At 48.3% G+C, this 23,228-nt stretch overlaps 1 protein-coding gene across 1 annotated transcript in view; it reads right to left on the bottom strand.

Annotated features, from left to right (window-relative positions):
- The window catches only part of OTOF (otoferlin), a 184,791-nt gene that overhangs the window by 95,973 nt on the left and 65,590 nt on the right, over positions 1-23,228 (bottom strand). The window contains exons 4-5 of the mRNA XM_083432494.1: positions 23,032-23,131; positions 17,812-17,996 (exon numbers count right to left, since the gene is read on the bottom strand). Coding sequence (XP_083288620.1) covers positions 17,812-17,996; positions 23,032-23,131 — 285 coding nt within the window. The remainder of the gene's footprint in view (positions 1-17,811; positions 17,997-23,031; positions 23,132-23,228) is intronic.

Below are 23,228 nucleotides of genomic sequence, written 5' to 3'. Positions count from 1 at the left end.
GTTAAGAATCTTCCCCCTCGCCATCATCCCTTTGATGAAACCTTCAGCCACTCCTGGCTGCTTTAAGAGTTTATTTAAAAAAAAAAATCAATCAATCAATTGATTTATTAATTGCAAACCTTCCACTCACAGAGCAGCTTCGTGTTGTAAAACAAAGAAACAAGTACAGGTTTTTTTTGGGGGGGGGGGACACATTGCAGTAAACAAACATCAGAAACGTTGCCGTAATTAAGTGGAACGCAGCCATCTATAAGTCAGAAGACAGGCGGCAATAAAAACAGAAGATTAAAAGCCTCTCAGAAAAAGAAACATTTTGCAATTGCAGGGCTGGGGAGGAGGGAGCCGTGCTTCTGCATCTCATAGGGCTCTGCTAAAGGGCATATTGGGGCAAAAGTGTTGGCATGCAGAGGGCCAGCCCCACTGTGAAGACCGTCACCTCTGCTCCGATGTAAATCAGCAACCTGGGCTTCCATGCCAGGGTACACTATCAGCAGACTGAACTGCGCATACAGAATAGGCGTGAGGCTTGTGGAAGCATATTACAACTACAGATTTATTAATCATAAATCAGGACCAAGAAACATGTCGTCTCTGTCTCTCTCTCATCATCTGAGAGAGAATAGGTAAAGGTAAAGGTACCCCTGCCCGTACGGGCCAGTCTTGCCAGACTCTAGGGTTGTGCGCTCATCTCACTCTATAGGCCGGGAGCCAGCGCTGTCCGCAGACACTTCTGGGTCACGTGGCCAGTGTGACATCGCTGCTCTGGCGAGCCAGAGCCGCACACGGAAACGCCGTTTACCTTCCCGCTAGTAAGCGGTCCCTATTTATCTACTTGCACCCGAGAGTGCTTTCGAACTGCTAGGTTGGCAGGCGCTGGGACCGAACGACGGGAGCGCACCCCGCCGCGGGGATTCGAACCGCCAACCATGTGATCGGCAAGTCCTAGGCGCTGAGGTTTTACCCACAGCACCACCCAGCTAAAAGCAAAAGCTATACACAACGGAAGTTCCCAGCAAACTATGCTGGAATGTAAACAGACATGCAACAAGCAACTCTTCCACATGTCTGCTCCTTAAGGTGGAATGGAAATGTCAACAAAAACGGCCCGCGAGATCTCCTGACATCACTCTGGGATCTGGAACCTCCCATTGTGTAGGCAAGGCTGGATTGCTGCAAGGAGCTCTAGGTGGGGTTTCCCTTGCACTTGACCTGGAGGCTGCAGCGAGTGCAGAATGCTGCAGTATGATTGCTGACGGGAGCGAGGCCTTGTCAGCGTAGGACCACTGTGCTCAGAGACCTGCACAGGTTGCAGATTTGCTACCGGGAAAGGTTGAAGGTGTATATAAAAGCCATCAAGAACTTGGGACCAGTTTAGTTGCAGAATTGCATGAACCCATATGCTCCCACTTGACTGGATCGATCTGCAGAAGTGGCCCAGTTACAAATGCCACATAATACCCATTCTGCGTTTATAAGAGCTCAATCTCTTAGTGAAGCCACATTTCCACTTTGGAACTCCTTGCCTATTGATCTCAGGCAGGGACCTTCACTGGGCATTTTTCGGTGGCTTCTAAAACACATTTTTGTTCAAGCAAATCCTGTCCAGATTTTTTAGAAAGTGACGCATGATTTACTGTAGTTTTAATCTGTTGTTATATTAATCCTTTGGAAGAATTAAACTGTTATTCATTCTCCTGATTGATGAATTTAGTGTTTCATCTTTTTGTGTAAACCGCTTTGAGGTTTTTTGCAATCAAGCGGTGTATTTTATGGAATTAAGTGAAATATGAAATCAGCACCATGGAGAGCGCCTGGAAGACAAGGGAGCGGCGAGGCCAGTGGGGTGCTTGACATGAGATGAGCATGGAAGCAGATGCGTCACTGCCAGGCCAAAGAAAAGGAGCGGATCAATAATTCACTGGGGCCAGATTGTGTTCTGCTCCAGAGCTCCATCCCACCCATGAATTTTTAAAAGTAAACAGGGATCGGGTTATATTTCCCAAGGCCGACTTTCTCCCTTCTCCAGGAACACAAAAGACGAGGCCCGTGACTTGCTTAGAGGATAAAAGCTCAGAGGCAACAGAGCCTCGCTAGATTGAAAGCTGGGTCTAAAAATATTTAAATGTTTCCTGGATGTGGGCACTGCTGGCATAGGAACCCTATAACCAGTGGGGCACAGGCCCCTAGGGAAAGCTGTCTCCAGGAGGCCCCTTCAACGTTATTTTAATTATTATTTTCTCCGTGGGCCTCAAGGTGGTGAGTGCATGGCTCTCCCCCTCACTTCATCTGCACAACAACCCTGTGAGGTGCGTTAGGATGAGAGCCCAAGGTCACCCAGTAAGCTTAACGGTGGAGTGCGGATTGGAAGACTGGTCTATCACAAGCCCTAGTCAGATGCTCTAACCGCTGCAACATGCTGGCTTACTGGAAGTATGCACAGGGGAAAAGCAGTGGAGGTCTTTGCGCATTAAGGTAAAAATAGCTTTTTAGAGCCAAAAAGTTTTCAGGATAAAATGTAAAAAATAAATCCCCAAATTTGAGAGTGTCAGTTTGGGGGCTGGGAGATATGAGTTCTGTTGAGCTCAGTGGGAGTTACTTCTGAGTAGACATGCACAGGATTGTACTGTTAGTGGAACTTAGTTCCCAATGATATCAATGGGATAACTTAGTCACGACTGAGTCCTCTTGATTTCAATGGGAACTAAATTCAGCCAGCTTAGCGCAGATGAACCACAAGGCTTTCGCATTTGAACATCATTTGTGTAAAATAATTGAAAATCGCTTCCTCCGAGGGCTGCCTCAACAATGAAGAACGCTGTAAAACGTCCCAGTGCAAATGAAAAATTGTTGTACGGATGAACGAGGAAATATTGTGAACAATTAAATCCCCCTCATTCCACCCCGCTGGCTCATGAATCACTGCACACCATATTTACCCTTCGAAGTCATCTCCGTCTTCGCCCAGACTGGTCCGTTTACATGACAAATGGAGAAGCAGAGTTAAAACAAATTGCTTGTGTTGTTTAATGGAGATATTACTTTAACATTTAGAGCTACATGCAAACATCACGGAATTTCACACAAGCATGCAGCAGAGACAAACAAATATATGAGAACACAGGTGGTAAAAAAACAGCACAGCACTATTAAGAACCCTTCACTGTCCAAAGGCCGGTTGGAATAAAACCGATTATGCCCGCTGGCGGGTGGTACAAGATGGTGGCAGCAGGTGGAGGCCGGGCACCCACAGGCACCAGAGCAAAACAATTGTGCGTGCCCAGGCCCCTAGGCACCCCTGGAGATGGCACTAGTGGGCTAGGCAAAGGTTAGGCATGTTCTCCCACCTACTGCTTTTTCAGCTAAGAACCTCTCCCTCCTTCTCCTCCTGCCCCCCCAGCTTTGCGTCTGCTCGGTGCCAAACTGGATCCATCCCCAAATGTCCAGTTCGCTCTTCGGAAGCAGAATAAACCATGCAAAATCTGAACAGCAAAAACTGGTCCTGATCAAAAATGGCATTTCCTCGTTCCACATTGTATTCAGAGCCAGCAGTACAAGACCGAACGCAGTAGCGGAAGGCAGTAGGAAATAATATGACTTACAGTGATAAGTAAACAGCTAGACCCCTGGGGTGTTAATAAACAGAACCCCAGTTTCTAGGTACATAAATAGCAACACCCTAGAGGTCCCGGGCCCTAAGGAAGTCAGATTAGCCTCCACCAGGGCCAGGGCCTTTTCAACACTGGCCCCAACTTGGTGGAACGCTCTGTCTCATGAGACCAGGGCCCTGCGGGATCTGATTTCTTTCCGCAGGGCCTGTAAGGCAGAGTTGTTCCGCCTGGCCTTTGGCTTGGAATCAACTTGATCCCCTTCCCCTCTTTCCTTTTTCCTTTCTTCTTCTGTGATGGAACTCCTATTTGGGGACTTCCCTGCCTTTTCTGGCCCACATAGGACCAGTCTGGATAGTTGGTCTTGGTGAAGACTTGACGTTTTCATTCCCCAAAAAGTTTTTGAGTTTCTGCTGAAATGAGGCTGCATCTTAATGTTGTATTTTAATCTTGTTTTTAAGTCGTATTTTAATCAATTTTATATCTGGTGTTAGCCGCCCTGAAACCCAGTCTTGGCTGGGGAGGGCGGGGTATAAATAAAATTTATTATTATTACTATTAGGAGGATGCTTTGAGTGTTGGCTGTCTCTGTGTGTAAAGGGGCAGGCTTTGGTCATCTGCAATTATATGGCACCCTGTGCAAGCCCAAAAATTGGCAGACTCAAATGGATCTTCTCAATTGTGGGTCTTCTCAATTTTGCACCTTCTCAGCTCAGTGCCCTGTGGGGGAGAAACTGCCAACTCTACCCTAAATCTGGCATTCTTTGTGTGTGCATATAAATATAAAGTTGTGAAGGCCTTTCCTCCTCTTCCTCCTTCATGAATTTGTCTGATCCGCTTTTAAAGCCATTCATCACTGACTCCTGTGGCAGGGAGTTCCCCAGGTTAACAATGTCCTGTGTGAAGAAGGACTTTCTTTTATCTGTGCTGAAACTCCCGGTAGATGTTTGCATTCTGGTTCTGTCAGCACAGCACTTTTCCAGAACGGCTTTGGACAGCTGAATTGTGATAAGCTTTTTACAAAAAAAACCAAACACCCAAAATACGAGGGTGATGAACCAAACAGACAAGGCTGGGCTGCAAAAGCAGCTGATCTGCTGGGGCCTTGGCAGAGCCATTCATTGATTATTTCCATCCAAGGGAAGGTTTGTTTTCTCCTCCCGGTGGGAACGGAAATTAGCTGACTAATGAGACATCTTTCCCAACTATGTCAAAACGCAGTCGGCAAATGCTTCGGTAATGAAGCCTGAAGGAGCTGCCAAATCTCACCGGAATTGTCAGTGGATTTTTCTCTACTTTCTTGCAGAATGGACAGCGCTGTCAATATTAACCCAGGTAGGAAGGAAGAATAAGGGAAAAGGGGAAGGTAGTGATGTGTGGAAGTGAGAGCTGGACCATAAAGAAGGCTGATTGCCGAAGAATGGATGCTTTTGAATTCTGGTGCTGGAGGAGACACTTGAGAGTCCCATGGACTGCAAGAAGATCAAACCTCTCCATTCTGAAGGAAATCAGCCCTGAGTGCTCACTGGAAGGACAGATCCTGAAGCTGAGGCTCCAAGACTTTGGCCACCTCATGAGAAGAGAAGGCTCCCTGGAAAAGACCCTGATGTTGGGAAAGATGGAGGGTGCAAGGAGAAGGGGACGGCAGAGGACGAGATGGTGGGACAGTATGAGTTTGACCAAACTGTGGGAGGCCGTGGAAGACAGGAGTGCCTGGTGTGCTCTGGTCCAGGGGGCCACGAAGAGTCGGACCCGACTAAACGACTAAACAACAGAGCAAGCTTGCTTTGAGCTGCTCTGGACGGGAAGACCAAAACCAATGGATTCAATTCAATCCAATTCAAAGTGTTGTTGCTGACCTTTAAAGGGAGTCATTTTGGATTCATAGCTGTCCATGGAGGCACAGGTCAAATCTGTATCCGGGGCAGCTGTTTACCAGCTCCATCTGGTACGTAGGCTGAAACCCTATCTGCCTGCAGACTGTCTCGCCAGAGTGGTGCATGCTCTGGTTATCTCCCGCTTGGACTACTGCAATGCGCTCTACGTGGGGCTACCTTTGAAGGTGACCCGGAAACTACAACTAATCCAGAATGCGGCAGCTAGACTGGTGACTGGGAGCGGCCACTGAGACCATATAACACCAGTCTTGAAAGACCTACACTGGCTCCCAGTACGTTTCCGAGCACAATTCAAAGTGTTGGTGCTGACCTTTAAAGCCCTAAACGGCCTCAGTCCAGTATATCTGAAGGAGTGTCTCCACCCCCATTGTTCTGCCCGGACACTGAGGTCCAGCGCCGAGGGCCTTCTGGCGGTTCCCTCATTGCGAGAAGCCAAGTTACAGGGAACCAGGCAGAGGGCCTTCTTGGTAGTGGCACCCGCCCTGTGGAACGCCCTCCCATCAGATGTCAAAGCGATAAACAACTACCTGACATTCAGAAGACATCTGAAGGCAGCCCTGTTCAGGGAAGTTTTTAATATGTAACATTTTAGTGTATTTTTCATCTTTGTTGGAAGCCGCCCAGAGTGGCTGGGGAAACCCAGCCAGATGGGCGGGGTACAAATAAATAATTATTATTATTAGTAGTAGTAGTAGTAGTAGTAGTAGTAGTAGTATTATAGCCCTAAATGGCCTCGGCCCAGTAGACCTGAAGGATCGTCTCCACCCCCATCCATAGCTGTCAACTTTTCCCTTTTCTTGCGAGGAATCCTATTTGAAATAAGGGAATTTCCCCTAATAAAGGGAAAAGTTGACAGCTATGCCCCCATCGTTCAGCCTGGACACTGAGGTCCAGCTCTGAGGGCCTTCTGGCGGTTCCCTCCCTGCAAGAAGCAAAGTTACAGGGAACCAGGCAGAGGGCCTTCTCGGTGGTGGCGCCTGCCCTGTGGAACATGACAAGGAAGATGATTCTGACTAAACATCAGGAAGAACTTTCTGACAGTAAGAGCTGTTCAACGGTGGACCGGGATCCCTAAAGAGGTTGTGGACTCTCCTAATTGGAGGTTTTTAAGCAAAGGCTGGTTGGTTGTCTGTTAGAGATGCAATAGCTGTGATTATTCCTGGCCAGGCACACTCACCCACCCCAAATAAAAAAGAAAATGCGGAGGAAAAAAGAGTCAGGGAACTCCACAGAGTATGTTTCCTGAGCCTGAGCTGTGAACCAGGACTCACATATTCTGTGTGTTTTCCGTTCCCTGGTGGGCCTGATATGCTTTTAACAGAATGTGCAGCCCAGCAGAAACGAGTGCCAGTTTTGAAATCTGGTCTCTCGTGAAGCTGCTGACAGCTGCTGTCCGTTGATGGAAGGAAGCGTAGATGCTCAGTGCCAAATTGTTCAGGCAGAAGTGCCACAGGTTCAGTTCCTGCTATCTCCCGTTTTTTAAGAAGGACCCCAAGACCACAGGTGTGGAAATGTCCTCCTTCCCAGAGACGTTGGAGAGCGATAGCTTCAGACTGTTACACTATTCTGGTCTATTTGGCTCAGCAAACAGAAAGCAGCGGTTTCAAATGTGTTCATTGTGTCAGAGAGAGCGAAAGAAGAGGCAAGGCTAAGTATTGTCAACCTGTGAAGTGAGGAAAAGAAAAACCTGTGGATTTTTCCTCTCCCCCTCTGGCTCTTTAAAGCTCAGCTGTCAGCACACATTGAACATGAAGGGCAGCTGAGGAACGATCCGAGCCCTTGGGTACCAGGTTGCTATGGCAGCAGCTGCAATAATTAATGCCACCCACTTTTCTAGCAGCACAGCAATATTCCCATGCTTGGCTTCAGAGGCACGGGGTGGACAAAGTCGCTGAAAGATTGCCAGGAGGAAATTCACCAGCTCGGTGCAAGCACTGCGAGTCAACGTGAGCCAGCAGTGTGATGCTGCAGCCGAAAAAGCAAATGCAATTCTAGGCTGCATCAACCAACATCTAGTAACCGGATCAAAGGAAGTCATAATCCTATTCTGCCTTGGTCAGACCCCACCTGGTCTGGGGGTTGGATGAGGGGTCTCTTTGGGTCCTTTCCAGTTTTATAATTCTGTGTTAAGACCTTTCAAGTTCTCAAAGACTTAATGACAATGAACTTCAGAAGGGAATAAACAAGATCATCTCAAAGTTTGTCTGAGGACTATGAATTTCAGGTACAGCCAATTGCATAGCAAGCAGACCCTCCTATTTCGGCAAAGAAAAAGTGCTTCATAGTCTAACTACTGTGGTGCCTCGCAAGACGAAAAGAATCCGTTCCGCGAGTCTCTTCGTCTTGCGGTTTTTTTCGTCTTGCGAAGCAAGCCCATTAGCGGATTAGCGCTATTAGCGCTATTAGCGGTTTAGCGGCTATTAGCGGCTATTAAAGGCTTAAGGGATTAGCGGATTAGCTACTAAAAGGCTATTAGCGGCTTAGATCAGCTGATAAGCGGCTTAGATCAGCTGTTAAGCGGCTTAGCGAACAGCTGTTAAGCGGCTTAGGGGCTTGGGAAAAAGGGGGGGAGGGGAAAAAAACCCAGGAATCGCAAGGCATTTTCATCTTGCGAAGCAAGCCCATAGCAAATTCGTTTTGCGAAGCACCTCCAAAACGGAAAACCCTTTCGTCTAGCGGGTTTTCCGTCTTGCGAGGCATTCGTCTTGCGGGGCACCACTGTATACATTTCCCTCATAACTTAATCTGTATAAATCTGTTTCATATGTTCCTATAGATCCGACGATGGGATCTAGTCCACAAAAACGACATTAAGAGATGGAAAGACTTCATTGCTTTTGTGTCGCACACAAGTTGCCTCTTCCCCAATTCCTTCTCAACATGCAGACAAACCCTGTGTGAAGGGTTGGGGGTTTGCTGTTTTGCTTTCATTATTTACTTTTGTTTATATATTGTATTTTATTCTGAAAACTGCCCTGAGATCTTATGGTGAAGGGCGGCATATTAATTTAAAAAAGAGAACAACAACAATAAAAGTATACTAAGGTCAAAGAACACAATAAATCGAAGACTGCTGCCAAAAAGCAACAGCCCATAATATGAATAGTTTTAGATCATGTTTTGCCAACTAAGCAAAAGTTCTAGATTAAAAATCCCAGCAGCCCCTGCTTTCTACAGCCACTTGGTTTTCGCCCACCTTGTAGCAAATCGTCACAACTTTCTTGGTATTGGCGGTTAGGCATCGGTATTGTTCTGTAGTTCGAAAAGGGGAGGAAGCGCCATCACCTGCCCCACATATTGAAGGGGAGTCCGGTAAAGGATTCTGGGGGCCGTGGCCCTGTCCAAAGCCTATGGAGGTGAGGGCCCAAGGCACGCCCACAATTGGTGACCCCGGGGGAGTTCCTAGCTGATGTGCATCAGCAGGACTCCCCCTACTGGTGATTAACCCTTCCCGGACTTCAAGCAACCAAAAGGTCAAAGGCCTGGAAACGATGCCTTATGAGGAACGGCTAAGGGAGCTGGGCATGTTTAGCTTGGAGAAGAGGAGGTTAAGGGGTGATATGATAGCCATGTTCAAATCTATAAAAGGATGTCACATAGAGGAGGGAGAAAGGTTGTTTTCTGCTGCTCCAGAGAAGCGGACACGGAGCAATGGATCCAAACTACAAGAAAGAAGATTCCACCTAAACATTAGGAAGAACTTCCTGACAGTAAGAGCTGTTTGACAGTGGAATTTGCTGCCAAGGAGTGTGGTGGAGTCTCCTTCTTTGGAGGTCTTTAAGCAGAGGCTTGACAACCATATGTCAGGAGTGCTCTGGTGGTGTTTCCTGCTTGGCAGGGGGTTAGACTCGATGGCCCTTGTGGTCTCTATGATTCTATGATTCTATGATTCTAAGCAGATGGGCTGAAGTCGGATATAGTCGGTTAGGACCAATGCCTAAGCCAATACCGCTCATCACCTGTAACCAATAAAGCTGTGGCCTTATTTAGCCAATTAACCTTAATAATTGTGTCATGTGTCTTTATTTCCACTGGGGGGGGGGGGGGAACTTGCCACGCAACTTCCAGCGTTGATTGGATGTCCACAAGTTCTAGCCTTACGACCGAGATGAACTTGCTTTTATTCACCTTCTCCACAGATAGAGGATCCTCGTTGACCCGCAAAGCAATCCCGTCACAGCTCATCCTGTCCCGTCCCAATTCTTCCCCTCATCTACAGAACTACGACCCAGGATGCAAAGAATCACTCGCATGCTTTGATATCACACGCCCCACAGCACTCCATGCGCTTGGACAGGTCTGCACAGATCAGAGAAATCGGCACCAGGTGAGATCTCCCTGCCATCGTCCCACGTTCTCATGTGCCATGCAGGGGAAGAGAGGTGGCGCAGCGCAGCCTCTCCTGCCTCATGGCTGCTCTGCATCCTTCATCTTTGCATGAGCATCTATGAGGACCAGGGACGATGGTGGCAATTCCCCGCCTTCCCTGCAAGGACAGCTGTTGCCCACTCAGCTTCTGCTCAACTCCACCACAGCAATCCAGAGAGGAAACCCAGGTTTCTCTGGGTTCCTTGTACCTGGCGTTGAGAGAGCCCTGGCTGATGGTGTCCCCCTCGCCCAGGAGCTCGTCGTCGCTGTGGTAATACATCTCGTCCTCTTCTTGCCTGCGTGGATGGGTGGCAACAACAGGAATGGGGTTACCCAAGTTTTACCTGTCTCTTTGAGCACCGGAAGGCAGCAGGGATTGGCGATGGCATTAGAGGTTACCGCCCACAAACGTCCGCTGCGCTTTTCACTGGCTCCCGGTGGAGTACAGGATCAGGTTTAAGGTGCTGGTTTTAACCTTTAAAGCCCTATACGGCCTAGGACCCTCGTACCTACGGGACCACCTCTCCTGGTATGTCCCACGGAGGAACTTACGGTCTTCAAATAAAAACATATTGGAGGTCCCAGGCCACAGAGAGGTTAGGCTGGCCTCAACTAGAGCCAGGGCTTTCTCGGCCGCAGCTCCAATCTGGTGGAACGCTCTGTCACAAGAGACTAGGGCCCTGCGGGACTTGACATCTTTCCACAGGGCCTGCAAGACAGAGCTGTTCCACCAGGCCTTTGGTCAGGGCACAGCCTGACCCCCTCCTCTGGCAATCTGCACAGAATCTTGCTTAATGGTTGCCATCAATTTGATTTTAATTAATTTTTATAATGAAAGGTTTTTAGGATGTTGGATTATTTTGATTGTTGTTAGCCGCCCTGAGCCCAGCTTCGGCTGGGGAGGGCGGGGTATAAATAAAATGTATTATTATTATTATTATTATTATTATTATTATTATTATTATGTGGTGGCACCTCGGTAAAACCACTTCTTACTGTTTGTAGCAGAGTTTTCCCCAGAGGCAGAGGACAAGAACAGGAGTCATACTCAAATTCACAGTCAAGAACTTCTTTATTGCTTGACTGGTTGCACAAGCATTTCTGTTCCTATTACAGTGGTACCTCTGGTTGCAAACGGGATCCATTCCGGAGGCCCATTCACAACCTGAAAAGAACACAACCTGCGTCTGCGCACGCATGGGTCACGTTTCGCCACTTCTGCGCATGCGCACAATGTCATTTTGTGCGTCTGCGCATGCGCGAGCAGCAAAACCTGGAAGTAACCTGTTCCATTACTTCCGGGTCGCCGTGGTCCACAACCTGAAGCAAACGTAACATGAGGTATGATTGTATATACAAGCTATTGACATTCCTTCTTTATCTCTCCAGCACGGTATAATCTCAGTCCAGTAATTAACAATCCTGACACAGAAAAATTTGCAGTATTGGCAGCACACATTGTCGCACTTCCAACCTTGTTGTCAGCGTGCGTGCTGACAGTGTGTGTGTGTGTGCCTGTGTGCTTTCCTCATGCAGAAATTTCAGCCTGCCACTTCCTCCCTTTATTTGCACCTCCAGCTGTCACCAACCACGCCTAGAGTACCACTCTTACACACTCAAGAAAATTCTGGAGCCCACTTTAAAGCTTCCAGGAACTTTTATCTGTTTCTTAAAGAATGTTTTCCTGGCAGATGGGGACAAGAGTGGCAACCCTAGCAGAACCGGGCTGCGATTCCTGCAATGCCTTCTGGATGCTGAAGGAAGCAACTTGCGGGCGACAGTCATGTTTGTGAATATCCACCTTGAGTCGCGCTCTCCTTCCTTGCCATGCATGAAGCAACCCTCAGCTCAGAACGACACATTGTGAAGTGATCGAAGAGTTCCTGATCCACTGTTGGCCTTGGGATATGTGCTGTGGTTGTGAAGGATCTGTGCAGGAGAAATCCAACAGGCACAGATCCTTTCTCCACCCATTGGTTCTATCGACCCAGGCTGTTTTTTTACCCGCCAAACTTTGAGACCAGAACTAAGTCTAGGTGGCGGTGGTGGGTCAGCACTGGCTGCAGCCATATTTGCAGGTGAGAACCTGAGGACATGGGGGAAAATAAGCAAGCCATTGATGTGTCACTTGCCACATCTCCTCTTAACTTAAACATTAGGAAGAACTTCCTGACAGTAAGAGCTGTTTGGCAATGGGATTTGCTGCCAAGGAGTGTGGTGGAGTCTCCTTCTTTGGAGGTCTTTAAGCAGAGGCTTGACAACCATATGTCAGGAGTGCTCTGATGGTGTTTCCTGCTTGGCAGGGGGTTGGACTCGATGGCCCTGGTGGTCTCTTCCAACTCTCTGATTCTATGATTCTATGATTCTATAATATGCCCTTCCATTTACGTTGCCTTGGTCAAGATTGCTTTAGTTAAAGGTAAAGGTACCCCCTGACTGTTAGTTCCATTCGCGGACAACTCTGGGGTTGCGGCGCTCATCTTGCTCTATAGGCCGAGGGAGCCGGTGTACAGCTTCTAGGTCATGTGGCCAGCAGGGCTAAGCCGCTTCTGGTGAACCAGAGCAGTGCATGGAAACGCCGTTTACCTCCCCGCCGGAGCAGTACCTCTTTATCTACTTGCACTTTGACGTGCTTTCGAACTGCTAGGCTGGCAGGAGCAGGGACCGAGCAATGGGAGCTCACCTTGTCACAGGGATTTGAACCGCTGACCTTCTGATCGGCAAGTCCTAGGCTCTTGGTTTAACCCACAGCGCCACCCGTGTCCCTCCCAGAACTTTAGGTAAAGGTAAAGGGACCCCTGACCATTAGGTCCAGTCGTGGCCGACTCTGGGGTTGCAGCGCTCATCTCACTTTATTGGCCAAGGAACCGGCGTACAGCTTCCGGGTCATGTGGCCAGCAGGACTAAGCCGCTTATGTCAGACCAGAGCAGCGCACGGAAATGCCGTTTACCTTCCCACTGAAGCGGTACCTATTTATCTACTTGCACTTTGACTTGCTTTCAAACTGCTAGGTTGGCAGGAGCAGGGACCGATCAACAGGAGCTCACCCCGTCGCGGGGATTCGAACCGCCGACCTTCTGATCGACAAGTCCTAGGCTCTGTGGTTTAACCCACAGTGCCACGCGCGTCCCTCAAGATTGCTTTAGGATCTGCCAAAGTAGCTGATATATCCTGATCTCTCCTCACTCCTCAGTCACCTGTGTTATTGTTGTACACAAATTACCCACCAGAGGGCATGACATACAAAACTAACTCGCTGGTTAAGCATCCTCTGCGATTATTCCTGGAGTTGTACAAAATCTTCAAAGCACCAGCGTCAATTGCGGATCCAGGTGCGTAATTCTTCTCTAAGCATTTTGACTGGGGGAAATGATGCTCTCTTCCCTAAGCCATGTACTAGATCACATCAGCTTGGGAGTTCGCAGAGTTTTATCGCCCACGTTGCTCCTGACATATTTTATTTCCCGAGTTTCCTGCATCGCTCCACTGTTCTACCAGGCAATGTCACGCCACAGAGATGCAATGTAGCAACCAACCCCAAGGGTCATCTAGTCCAACCCTCTGCAAGGCACGCATCGCGGCTAAAGAATCCCTGACTGGTGAGTCTGTTCCGCTGTTGAACAGCTCTAACCGTCGGGAACTGAAAAGGTGACATGTGACCACCTCTCCTGGTCTGCCCCGCAAAGGACCTTAAGGTCCATGAATAACCATAGTTTAGAGGTCCCGGGCCCTAAGGAAGTCAGACTGTCCTCCGCCAGGGCCAGGGCCTTCTCAGTGATGGCTCCGACCTGGTGGAATGCTCTGTCCCATGAGACTAGGGCCCTGCAGGATTTAACCTCCTTCCGCCGGGCCTGTAAGACAGAGCTATTCCGCCTGGCCTTTAATTTGAATTCGGCCTGATCTTTTATTTCCCTTCTCTTCCCTCCCCCTCCCCTTTTATGAACATCACCCGCTCTGAGACCCCACAGCTAATTCTCCCCTGGCCTCCTCGCTGGCCCAAGTAGAACCAATTCAGCCAGCTAGCCCTGGGGATTATCTAATGCTTATTAGATGGATTCCCCCTAAATTGATTTCTGAACTTTGAATTTTATTGTTATTCATGTTTTTAATACTGTATTTTATGCTGCTTTTACAATTAAGTGTTTTAAATTTGTTGTTAGCTGCCCTGAGCCTGGTTTTTGAACCGGGAAGGGCTGGGTATAAATAAAAAAATATTATTATTATTAAAGAGCTGAAGGGTTGTCTCATGGAAGATGGAGCAAGGTGGTTTGCTGCTGCTCCAGAGGGGAGGACCTGAGCTGATGGATTCAAATGATAAGAAGGGAGATTCTGGCAAAATATTAGGAAATATTAGGAAGAATTTTCTGACAGAAGGAGCTGTTTGACAGTGGAACAAACTTCCTCAGAAGGTGGCGGCCTCTCCTTCGCTGGTGTTTTTATGCAGAGGTTGGATGGTCAAGGATGTTTTATCTGTGATTTGCCAGATGACCTTTGGGGGTCCCTTCCTGTGGGATGTATCTTCACTGTAGCAGTCAAATACAAGGAGTCCAGTTTCCTAGAGTGGACACGCAGGGGAATGTTGGTCCAGCCAGGAGGACTTCCTGTCACACCTGATCTGGAGCATCCTTCCTCTGCGTGTGACCAGGTATATGGGCATGACCCTGGCAGACCCTATGAATGGGCCAGTCACACAGCCATCTTCCTCTTTTGGCTCATTTTCATCTTTTGCTCTTTTGCCATCTTCTGCGGGCTCTTAGCCAGCAGCACACAGATCATCCTTTCAGAGGATGGAAGCCACAAGGTAGAAACTCTGAGGCCTGGCTGCAGATGTACCCGTAACTATAAGCTAAAGCCTGCCTTCAGGACAATACTGTGAACTGAATGTAAGTAAACTTTATCATTACTTTTAAAGAAGACTGGATAAATATGAAGTAATATTTAAGCGATAAGGCGGACAGTGGTGGGAAGTAGGGGGAGGAGAGGTGGGGAAATATTGTTAAAAAGGTGTAGTCATAGCTATATCAGCATTCAAATCTGAATTGGAAAATTGTGTTATTAGTGTTATTATGGTTTTTGTTGTATGTGTCTTTTGAAAAAATGATAGAAGAAGAAGAAGAAGAAGAAGAAGAAGAAGAAGAAGAAGAAGAAGAAGAGACTGTTGTGTCATTATTGTTTTTAAGAGGGAACTGAAAGGGAAATTTTCCAGGAACAACCCAATCTGGACAACAGACTGGATTGCTCAACACAGATAATTCTAACGAATCCACCAACTGGCTTCTTGCAATGTACAAGGGGACGTATTCTGCTACTAGCTCACTAGCGTGAGTGAGGAAGGATAATATTTGATCAATATATCCTCTCCTGCTATCCTCAACATTCCCACACTTCCAACTCTGCAGTACTCCACTTTTCCTTACTGAACCCAGGACTTCATGCTTGGCCTGCCGTTGCTCTGCTAGAGTCTGAACTCCGGCTGTGAACTTGCTCCTTGCCCCAGAACCCCTCGACCGTCCAGAACAGAACTGTGGCTGAGCGCAATCTGGGCTGGTAGATGTTGAATGGAGAGCTTCTCCCCATCTGGAATGGGAGCAATTAAACAGAGCATCTGACCTCTGAAATTGGGGGCCGTCAAAACATGCTCAGGCTGGTGCATGATGCCCATTAAAGCGGCCGCTGCCAACAAGAATTGTTAACGGTATTGATCTGGGAAGCTGATCTACAGTTCCAATTAGATGTTTCAGCCCAGTTTTGTACAGCAAATTGGCTGGTTACGGCGTCTTTGCCTCCGTGAGGGTCATCTCTCTGTGGCCTGAAAGAAGGAACACCCTGATTTGTTCCTTTATTAGTCTGGTCTCCCTTGCACTGGACCATGGCAGGATTCCTTCCTCCTCTGGAGAAGAATACGGGACTGACACTTCCAGCAAAATTATGAGAAGGAAGAAAACAAGGCAGGCAGGCAGGCAGGATGCTGCTGCCAGGAATGGATGAAAAAGGAGCGACCGTGGTTAATCTGGCAAGCTCTGCAGAAGTAGAAATGAGTGGTGAAAAAAAAGGAGGAATCTCAATTGCAGATTTCGTCAGATTAGTTTTCTGGCAAACTGGGCTGCTGTGAGAAAGCCCCTCCCCCCCCATGCCCTACGCATAGGAGCAATTTGGAAAGCACCATGCATGACCTTAGCTGCATGCATGCGGGGCTCTCAGAACTGAACCCCCGTGAAAAATGCACTTGTGCTGTACAGTGGACGCTCGGATTGCAAAGGTGATCCATGCGAGAAGCACGTTCGCATCCCGCAGCGTCCGCAACCAGCAGCGCCGCGTCCACACATGCACAGGTTGCAATTCGCTGCTTCTGCGCATGTGCAAAGTGCTATTTAGCACTTCTGCGCATGCGCAAGTGGGGAAACCCAGAAGTAACTCGTTCTGGTACTTCGGGGTTCGGCACAGTACACAACCCAAAATCACACAACCCGAAGCGTCTGTAACCCGAGGTATGACCGTACTGAATAAAATCTGGTGTGAGCCTCTGTCCTGGAACCCACAAGGGGAAATTCCTTATGAGCAATATGGGCGTTTTTTCCACCTCAACAATTGATTCTATGATTCTATCTTTCCTTCCTTCCTTCCTTCCTTCCTTCCTTCCTTCCTTCCTTCCTCCCTCCCTCCCTCCCTCCCTCCCTCGAGGTCCTACTGGTTGACAGTGAAGCCAAACACCCAGCCCCAGGCATTTGGGTTGTTACGGAAATGACATTGGGGGGGGGGCACATCTTTAAAGTTGTTACAATGTTACAAATATTATGCCTGAATAATATGCATTTCGACTTGACAGCTAAGGGGAGACACCTGGCTTTATAAATTCATAGAAAATCCATACTTTAACCGACTCTCCTCATTCCAATGCCATTTTAACCCTTAAAGAAAGGTGAATTTGCGCTCCACCTCCCTCCATTAACCAAGGAGCAGGAAGTCCTATAGGCAGCAGGAACAGGGCATCCCCGCCATAATTCTCCAAGCATGAGAGCACAGACATGCCCCCCCCCCAGGGAATGACCAGGGGGGCAGCACTGGACATCCGCAGAGGCAGTTGAGCAAGTCAGGTGTTCTGAAAGCCCATCTCCAGACAAGTCCTGAGGGCAAGAAGATGTCAAGAGCTTTATTGTTCTTTCGCTGATGGTGTTGGGAAAGGGGTCTGATCAAGTGACCTAATGTTGAACTTGTGTAACCCTTGTATAGGTAAAGGGACCCCCTGACCGTTAGGTCCAGTCGTGGCCGACTCTGGGGTTGTGGCGCTCATCTCGCTTTACTGACCAAGGGAGCCGGCGTACAGCTTCCGGGTCATGTGGCCAGCATGACTAAGCCGCTTCTGGCGAACCAGAGCAGCGCATGGAAACATTGTTTACCTCCCCACCGGAGTGGTACCTATTTATCTACTTGCACTTTGACGTGCTTTCGAACTGCTAGGTTGGCAGGAGCAGGGACCGAGCAACGGGAGCTCACCCCGTCGCGGGGATTCGAACCACCAACCTTCTGATCGGCAAGCCCTAGGCTCTGTGGTTTAACCCACAGCGCCACCTGTGTCCCTACCCTGTGTATACCCCTCCCCATTTGTGACATGCCAGTGATATAGTGATGATGTATCAGTGATGATGCTCAAAGTGTATTCTGGGGGAAAGAGGGAAGTTTTAAAAGAGGATGTCACCCCAAGCTCGGGGTTCTTACTCCTGTGGGGTCCTGTTGCACAACAATAAAGACTGTGGTCTACTGTCCGCTGTTTTGCTCCAAATTACTTGGCTGGAACTTCCTTTTTTTACTGACCGCATGGACCCGCAGGGGACTTGCACCCCGACGAACAGGGCTGTTGAGTAGTCTCTCACCCCAGATTTTTTTCCCTTAACAGGGTCCCTGCCTTGTGAGTTGCATTTCAGAAGGTGCGTCTCCTTACCTCCGGAGAGCCCTCTCTGCGGCGCTGGTCTTGCTGGGAGACTGCCGCTGTGGGGGCAGCAGGACGTCCATCTCATGGGGGTCTCCCTCAGAGGGTGCGTTGGGACTCTCCAAGAACTCGTTGTCGTTCCAAGCCCCGACGGTGCCATCCATGGCCTGGTACCTGATCTCGAGGGAGATGCTGGTCTGCAACAGAGGAACCGACAACACACTTACTCATGGGTAGGCAAACTAAGGCCCAGGGGGTGGATCTAGCCCAATCGCCTTCTCAATCTGGCCCACAGACGGTCCGGGAATCAGTGTGTTTTTACATGAGTAGAATGTGTGCTTTTATTTAAGCTGCATCTCTGGATTATTTGTGTGGCCTGCCTGGTGTTTTTACATGAGTAGATTCTGTGCTTTTATTTAAAATGCATCTCTGAGTTATTTGTGGGGCATAGGAATCCATTCATATATTTTTTTCCAAAATATAGTCCGGCCCCCGACAAGGTCTGAGGGACAGTGGACCGGTCCCCTGCTGAAAATGTTTGTTGACCCCCTGCACTTACTGGTCTGTTTCCCGTGTCGTTCTGCCTCCCTCTTCCTTCTCACGTCTCATTTTGGCCAGGCAGCTTTCAGCAAGCGCCACCCGAATTGGACCTGAGAGGGTGTGTTCCTGCCACGTAAGTGCCTCGGGAAGAAGGCTCCGCTGCTCCCCACTCACTCAACCTTTCTGTAGCTCACTGACAGGGCAGTGGGACACCGAGCTGGCCTCTTCCAGCAAAGGACAGGAAGGGACTTTCAGTAGGAGACATTCAGCAGGAGAGGAACTGGATGCCTCTTACCGTAGCTGACGGCACAAGATATGGGGCATAAGAACATAGGGAGAGACTACAGTCATACCTCTTGGGAGAAAAGCAATGACAAACCTAGACAGCATCTTAAAAAGCAGAGGCATCACCTTGCCAACAAAGGTCCGTATAGTTCAAGCTATGGTTTTCCCAGTAGTGATGTATGGAAGCGAGAGCTGGACCATAAAGAAGGCTGGTCGCCAAAGAATGGATGCTTTTGAATTATGGTGCTGGAGGAGACTCTTGAGAGTCCCATGGACTGCAAGAAGATCCAACCTCACCATTCTGAAGGAAATCAGCCCTGAGTGCTCACAGGAAGGACAGATCCTGAAGCTGAGGCTCCAATACTTTGGCCACCTCAGGAGAAGAGAAGACTCACTGGAGAAGACCCTGATGTTGGGAAAGATGGAGGGCACAAGGAGAAGGGGACGACAGAGGACGAGATGGTTGGACAGTGTTCTCGAAGCTACCAGCATGAGTTTGACCAAACTGTGGGAGGCCGTGGAAGACAGGAGTGCCTGGCGTGCTCTGGTCCAGGGGGTAATGAAAAGTCGGACACGACTAAATGACTAAACAAGAACAACAGTCATACCTCGGGTTACAGACGCTTCAGGTTGCGTTTTTTCGGGTTACAGACGCACCGAAACCCGGAAGTACCGGAACAGGTTACTTCTGGGTTTTGGCGGTCGTGCATGCGCAGAAACACTAAATCACACTTTGCGCGTGCACAGAAGCCCTGAATCGCAACCTGCACATGCACAGATGCGACACTGCGGGTTGCGAACACTGCAGGTTGCGAACGTGCCTCCCGCACGGATCATGTTCACAACCCGAGCGTCCACTATATGGCCAATGGCCCATCTAGTCCAGCATTCTGTTTTCTCAGTGGCCCATTATGGGAAGAAGCCTACAAACATGTAATGAGGTTGCGGGTACATTTTATCATAGTGGTGGACTTGTAAAAGGGTAAAAGAGTATTGGGAAATGATATATAATGAATTGAAAAAGATGTTTAAAAGCCAACTTTCAAAAAAAACCAAACCCACAACAGAAGCCTTTTTGTTGGGGAAATCCCCAGGTGTCAAAAAAGGTTATTTATGTATGCTACAACGGCGGCCCATGTTCGGTTAGCCCAAAAATGGAAAACGAGCGAGGTCCCAACCAAAGAAGAATGGCAACGTAAATTGACGGAATACCCTTGCAGATTTAACATATAGAGTGAGAGAACAAGACGAATGCATGTCTAAAGAAGACTGGAAAATGTTTACTGAATATATGGGTGAAAATTGTGTGTTTATTTAAAAACACTGGTAGCATTAAGGTAAATTCAACAGTGTAGATGGATTACCGAATGGTTTAGTTTGTGTAAAATATGCAGGGATGTGTGGTATGCGAAGCACGGAAAGAGGAGAAGGGAAGTCGTTGATTTAAGGTTGTTTAAATGAATATTTTGAAATGTAAATTAATATAATATAATATAATATAATATAATATAATATAATATAATATATATATATGACCTGAGATGCTGGGTGGGGGGCAAACAGAAGTCTTGTGTCGGGGCTACAGGTCTCACCCACTTTGGGGGGGGGGTTATATTGGGGTCTTGTGGACAAGCACCATTCAATTTATCTGCTCAGCAAAACATTTCTCCCCGTCCCCCAGCCACAGCTGATGAAACCTCGGTTTCTCTGGCCAGCTTAGATGCAGCTCACCTGAGCAGTGCCACAAACTGGAAGCCAGAAAAACCAAGAGGATTGTGCCTGACGCGCTTTCCCCTTCTTTTGTGTGGTTGCCACGGTTACTGCATAGCGCAAGGCAGGCATTTCTGTACAGTTGTACAGAAATAAATAAAAAATACCCCACACATCTGAATCCGGTCGTTTGCTTAAAGTCCCAGTTGCTGGAATGAGAGAGCTGGTGTCGTGGTAGGGAGCTGGGCCCAGACTGGGAGAGATCAGGGTTCAAGTCCCTCAATCAGCCTTGCCTCTCTGCCCTAGCCTACCACGCAGGGTTGTTGTGGGCGTTGAATGAGGAGGGGATGAACCGTGGTCGCCACCTTGAACTCCCTCGGAGGGAATGGCGGGATATAAATGCAATGAATGACTGGATGATGGGAACCGCAAGGCTTGAACCAAGTCGCTAGTCCTCAGTGTGATGCAGGAAAAAAAGTTCATGTGGCAAGGGACCCAGCGGCCGCAAGGCCATTCTGGCAGCTCAGCAAGACCCACACAGCAATTGTGTGTGTGTGTGCTTCTTCAAAAGGAACTAAAGGTCGATTTGCACAACAGAAACTTTGTACATAGCAAAGTGACATTTCCCCACAAAGCTGGTATAGATCCTGTGGTCTTCTGCAGTCTCCACATTATCATGTCTTAAAGAGTAGGAAATTTGTTGTAAGTGCGGTCAAGACTTGACAGTTTTCTAAGGCTCTTGGCATTCATATTTTTTACCAAGATGCTAGTCCACATTATAAATGCTTTTTAATGACATTATTTCATTGCACATGGACATCAGACAGGCACTTTCGCTGTACTCCTCCTGACACCTGCTAAAAACATTTCTGTTTAGGCAAGCCAACCCAGATATGCAGAATGTTAACCTCTTCTTTAGCTTATTGCTGATTTTAATCATTTCTGAATGTCTTAAACAGCTGCTTTTAACTGTTTTCCCTGACTTTTTTATTATTTTAGCAAACCACTTTGCAACTTGTTTTTCCCACCCTTACACTCAAGTGTATCAATTCTTTGAAATGAAAAAGAAATATTCGTTCTGGGAAATGAATAACTATGGTCTCGCCGTGAGATAAGTTGGGGGGGGGGCAGATAAACACTTATCTGTTCACCTTGAAAACTCCCGGGGATTTGCAAGCATTGGTTCGAGCGCTCACAAAACCTCAATGGGCTTTGAAAGCGCTCTCAGGAAACCCTTGAAAAGCAAAACCCCCATTGTTTTCCAAACACACATCCTGAAAGCAACAGACGGTCTTGTAAGAGGCAGAAGGAAACAGCCTGCAGGCCTGCAAAGGGCTGGGAGGGAAGGAGGTAAATGTCAACCCATAACTGTAAAGCGAGAGGGTGAGAGAATCATAGAAACATAGCACTGTACAACTGGAAGGGAACTCCAGCGGTCATCTAGTCCAACCCCTGCAATGCAGGAATCGCAGGTAAAGAATCCCCGGCAGGTGGACACCCAACCTCTGCTGAAAATCCTCCAAGGAAGGAGAATGTACCACCTTTCAAGGAAGTTTTACTGTCATCATCATCATTATTTATTACTTATATCCTACCCATCTGGCTTGGTTTCCCCAGCCACTCTGGGCGGATTCCAACAAGTGATTAAAAATACATTCAAACATCAGTCATTAAAAACTTCCCTAAAGAGGGCTGCCTTCAGATGTCTTCTAAACATCAGATACAGCGGACGCTCAGGTTGCAGACCTGATCCGTGTGGGATGCACGTTCGCAACCCACATTGGTGCATCTGCACATGCGCAAAATGTGATTTAGCACTTATGAGCATGCGAGACCCCCCGAAACCTGGAAGTAACCCGTTCCGGTACTTCTGGGTTTCAGCATGTCCGTAACCCGAAAAAATGCAACCTGAAGCATCTGTAACCTGAGGTGTGACAGTAGTTGTTTATTTCTTTGACATCTGATGGGAGGTCATTCCACAGGATGGGCACCACCACCGAGAAGGACCTCTGTCAGAAAGTTCTTCCTAATGTTTAGTCAAAATTTCATTCCTTGGAATTTGACTCCATTGGTTCAGCTACTATATTTGTGCAGCTGGGGCAACCCAGTCAGATGCATGGGGTACAATTATTATTAATTATCATCACCGTCATCATTATCTAAGTGCAGAACCCCACATTTGTCCCTGCTGAAATTCAATGGGGTCTTCTGAGAGTGTCTCCAGTGGTGGGTTTGAGATTTGCCATTGTCCCCCCACCCAAGGTAAAGGTAAAGGGACCCCTGACCATTAGGTCCATTCGTGGCCAACTCTGCAGTTGCAGTGCTCATCTCGCTTTACTGGCCGAGGGAGCCGGCGTACAGCTTCCGGGTCATGTGGCCAGCATGACTAAGGCGTTTCTGGCGAACCAGAGCAGCGCACAGAAACACCGTTTACCTTCCCGCTGGAGTGGTACCTATTTATCTACTTGCACTTTGACGTGCTTTCGAACTGCTAGGTTGGCAGGAGCAGGGACTGAGCAACAGGAGCTCACCCTGTCGCAGGGATTCGAACTGCCGACCTTCTGATCGGCAAGTCCTAGGCTCTGTGGTTTAACCCACAGCGCCACTCGCGTCCCCCCACCCACCCAAAGCACCTTCAATTTTCGGACACATCCTGAGGGTCCCAGGTCACTTCATGCATCACTTGACCACAATTACCCGGATGGAAGCGTTGTTATCATCGATCAAGGTGTCCGTCACCTCCAGCTGCCCTTCCTCCACCACCTTCTGCAAGACCATCTGGAACGTTCCGATGAGCCTAGGAAGCAACAAGAAAAGGCTGTGAGGATCCTCAGAGCGATGTGGGACTCAGACACCCCCACATTCCCCTTCTGGTGGGGTGCGCCAGACAGACC

Source organism: Podarcis tiliguerta (genome assembly GCF_965153285.1).
Source record: "Podarcis tiliguerta genome assembly, chromosome: 3".
Lineage (NCBI taxonomy): Eukaryota > Metazoa > Chordata > Lepidosauria > Squamata > Lacertidae > Podarcis > Podarcis tiliguerta.
This window is presented reverse-complemented; position numbering and strand designations above follow the sequence as displayed.